The sequence below is a fragment of the Vollenhovia emeryi genome, unplaced genomic scaffold, assembly GCF_000949405.1.
Source record: "Vollenhovia emeryi isolate VEMERY1.0 unplaced genomic scaffold, V.emery_V1.0 DF939136.1, whole genome shotgun sequence".
NCBI lineage: Eukaryota > Metazoa > Arthropoda > Insecta > Hymenoptera > Formicidae > Vollenhovia > Vollenhovia emeryi.
The window spans coordinates 1-4,037 of record NW_011967230.1 but is presented as its reverse complement, the minus strand read 5'-3'; the positions used below and the strand labels follow the sequence as shown (position 1 = coordinate 4,037).

Here is a 4,037-nt window from a genome sequence, read left to right as displayed (position 1 = left end):
TTCTATCTTCTCAAAAATTTTGTCGGATATGGAAAGACTCACCCTGTATAGATATACATGAGTGATGTAAGCAATACGGTAGAAACGCACGCAGAGTATAAATGTATTTAGAAAAGTCATAGAGTACGCGTACGCTAGCAGAGAGAGAAAGGCGGAGAAACGATAAAGGCTAAGGCGGAAGAACGGACGGAAAGAGGGAGTTTGTCATAGTATTTAACAAAACAGTATGAAAAAGCAACACAAAATTTAGAGGAATGATGGAAGAGAAATTATAGGTACTACAAAAATTATTTAAAATACAGAGTGCATATGCATAACCAACCTTTTCCAGCAGGGTCATAATATGGCCCTTTTGGATCTTGCATTCCTAATAATTCGCGTATCATAGCTCCTGTACTTGTAGACGTATAAAAGAATAGTACTGGCATTGTCTTTCCAAAATGAATTAAAAGTTTAATTATATCTCTATATTTCACATCCAAAATAACAAAACTATTATCTGCAAAATATTCAAAAAGTTTTTAAAACTGTTCATCTGTGAAAGACATTGCTGCTCTACAGATAAAATCAACTTACTATCTTCTAACAAAGGTACGCTAAATCTTACACCAGTATGGGAAATCACTACTTTATCCCGAGGAATATATTTGTAAGAACCTATTCTGACCGTCCGACACTCTAGAGCAGTTTGTGGTTGTTGCCCAATATCTAAAAAGTTCTGATTTTCATATATCTCTAAAATCCGACATTATCCCATCATTATATTATTAGCCGACATGTTTAATTGACAATCATTTCTTATAAAATATATTTCTTATAAAATATAAACCTTTACTATTTTCTTCATTATCCATTCCAAACATGTCACATGCACTAGAATTTGTAATTATTGGTTCTTTATCCAGAATTGTGTCCACTTCTTCGTTAAAAGCGTTAGTTGCATTGCCTACTACTGCGTTACTAGTAACGCTTCCTACTTTTTTAGTCCTGCCTTCTTCCTCTTCGTCAGAAGATATTGTCAAACATTCTGGAAATTGATTAAATAATCATCAATACACATGTTACACATATACATATGTCTTGCACAAAATATATTATACATACCTGGTTCTTTGTGAATAGGCTTTGGTTTTGAAGCTGTACCCTTACCCTTTGCTCTGGGCCGCTTGCATGTAGGACCGTCTCGTTCTGTTTTCTCCAATTTCATAGTATTTCGTTCGTTGTTCTTCTTATAGAACATCTATAAAGATATACAATCGTAATGTATATCTACAAATTAACATGGGAAATAATGGCAAAGAAACTTGCCAACAAAAAATATTATTGTATGATACATTAAGATGATTATAAACTGCTTTCAACTTGACCTGTAATGACATGGCAGTAATATAAAATGTCTTAATTTTACAATTAACGTGTTTAAATCTTTCTAAATAAAATACTTCTTAATGACCATGTCCTGAAATATAAGAGCGTTCTAAATTTACTATATCAAAAAATGCTATGCTAATAGTTCCCTTAGACTAAATTCTTAACCTTAAGTAAACTAAATCTGTTAGCCATTCATCAGTCAGACAATCGATCATTATAACAAATAGTCACTGTGACAGGTAATCATTATAACATTGTATCAATAAATTTATCGGTCTTCTGGCATTGCAGTCATAATCCTTACATCGACAGACATCCCAGTCTCCTTCCCCTCTGGTATGGGTATTGGCTTGACTTCCTCAATATTTAATTTTGTTTTACATCTTTCACATCGGTTCAAGGGTAGTGAACTGTAGCCGCAGTGTGGACAGAGAGCAAGCATTCCTTTGACGAAAATAGGTTCCTAGTAATAACACGGTATACTTCGTACTTGTGGCATATTATTTATTTCGAATGATGAACTTTAGTGTAATCCCTTAATTTCTTATCGATTGCGTCAATGTGACATTATCACATTTGCACAGAAATTATCATTGACTATGTTGTACACTGTCTACTTCATTCTTACACATTCATTATTTTTTATATATCTATTATATCAGTCATACAAATATCAGTCAAACATAATACCACTAATATCTATATATCACTGATATTAAACTAAGAAATTGGCATAATATAGAAAATAACATTACTGCCAATTATATAAATCATATAGTTTCTTATTAACATTAGATATTGTATTAATGTATTAATATTATCGACTGTTTAGAAGACTAGAACTATGACACTTGTTGATAATCAAATATTGATTCCAAATTTTGAGAATTTAAATTTTAGAAAGATAAGATTCTGTATACACATTCGCGATATAAACAGAATTAAAAAGATTAATGTAACTTTTATGCCAATGTCCTTATTTAAGGGGATGCTGGAGTGATTCTGCACTTTTGGCACCTTTTGCTCTTACAACTGCCAATTCATGAAAGCATTTGTGTAATATATAAATTATCAATCTTTGGAATGTTTAATCGACACAACTGGCATAAGCTTTATTTGTTGAATCTTATATCCACTACATTTCGACGTAGCTGTGTCGATTAAACCGACAGTGTTCCACTATTCAGATTAAGGCAAAGAACAGCATGGTATCATTGAAATTAAAGCCAACGGCACACAATACAATTTTTCTCACTGGATTGCTTACGAGAACCAATATGGATGCAGAGTTTTAGATCTGACGACTTAAAGCTAAGAAAGGTTTCCTAGCGCTATTGCCCTCTCCGTTTTGTCTTGTCCTCAAGACGGCGCAGTCTAAAAGTATAAAGCCAATGGCCGCGTTCAGCAGACACAACTGTTGAGTGAGCGCTCAGTATGATTGGCTAATACTTTTAGATCCAGCCAATCATGTTAAGAAATCATTGAGCGCTCACTCAACAGTTGTGTCTGCTGAACGCGGCCAATGGCACACGATACTATTTTTCCTACTGGATTGCTTACGAGAGCCAATCAGGATTCAGCTTTAAGGCCATTCTACAATTGCGTAAACGTAGTTGTAGGGTTGTAGGAGTAGAAGTAGTAGTAAGTGTTGTACATCAAAGTAATATACAATAGAGTGAGATACGTCGTAATTGAAGTGAATGATTGGTTAAGCTTTTACGTCCTACATCGTTGTAGTCGTAAAAGATGAAGTTCAGCCATCTTTTACAACAGGCTTTACAATCGGAGATGCTAGTTTAAAACTGTGTTTTACAACACTGTAAACCGATAACAACCACGTTTACGCAATTGTAAAATGGCCTTTAAGTCACCTGATCTAAAACTCTAAATCCTTATTGGTTCTCGTAAGCAATCCAGTAAGAAAAAGAGTATCGTGTGCCGCTGTTAAGTATGTGGTCTATTCACTCGAATAAGTTATAGATTAGGTAACTTAGATCTTTTTTTTGTTATGCTTCTGAACTTAATTTCAATAATACCATGCTGTTTTCTGATTTAGTCCGAATAGTGGAATACTGTCGGTTCGTACACAAAAGCCACATAATTTGTATATTACACAAATGTTTTCACGAATTGACAGTTCTAGGAGCAAAAGTGCGAAAAGTGCAGAAACACTCCAGCATCCCCTTAAACTAATTTTCTTATAATAAATTAACAAACTTACCTCGGTAGATTGTTGAGAGGTGTTACTGTTTTCATCCGATGCACTGAAAATATTATTATTTTAGAATGTTTGTGATATAAGCAAGTACCAATAATTGATATAAACGAACATAATAGAATATCTTACTTGGTACTTTGGGATAACTTGTCAATGGTCCCAGTAGATGTTGTAATTTCCAGAGTACAGTCACCGTCACTTTCGAAGGATGACGAAAGCACTCCAGATCCACCTGCATCCACTATGTAGTTTATACCCAATGCGGGGTCATCTACCAAGGAAACTTGAATGTCACCAGATGTGATATTCACCTGAAAACAATTTATGTAATATATAAAAGTGTAATTTCTCACAAAAATTCGATTATTACTGCGTAATGATTATGTGGTTGATAACTCCAGAAGTTGATCGAAATATCATACAATTGCGATTATCCAATGCAACTGTG

At 34.0% G+C, this 4,037-nt stretch overlaps 1 protein-coding gene across 1 annotated transcript in view; it reads right to left on the bottom strand.

The window, feature by feature from the left end:
* The window catches only part of LOC105567668, a gene marked incomplete at its 5' end in the record, with an annotated part of 8,860 nt that extends 4,902 nt beyond the window's left edge, over window positions 1–3,958 (bottom strand). Inside the window, 7 exons of the mRNA XM_012022728.1 lie at window positions 323–499; window positions 577–735; window positions 830–1,027; window positions 1,105–1,240; window positions 1,676–1,834; window positions 3,593–3,635; window positions 3,719–3,958. Coding sequence (XP_011878118.1) covers window positions 323–499; window positions 577–735; window positions 830–1,027; window positions 1,105–1,240; window positions 1,676–1,834; window positions 3,593–3,635; window positions 3,719–3,958 — 1,112 coding nt within the window. The remainder of the gene's footprint in view (window positions 1–322; window positions 500–576; window positions 736–829; window positions 1,028–1,104; window positions 1,241–1,675; window positions 1,835–3,592; window positions 3,636–3,718) is intronic.
* Between the last annotated feature and the right edge of the window lie 79 nt (window positions 3,959–4,037).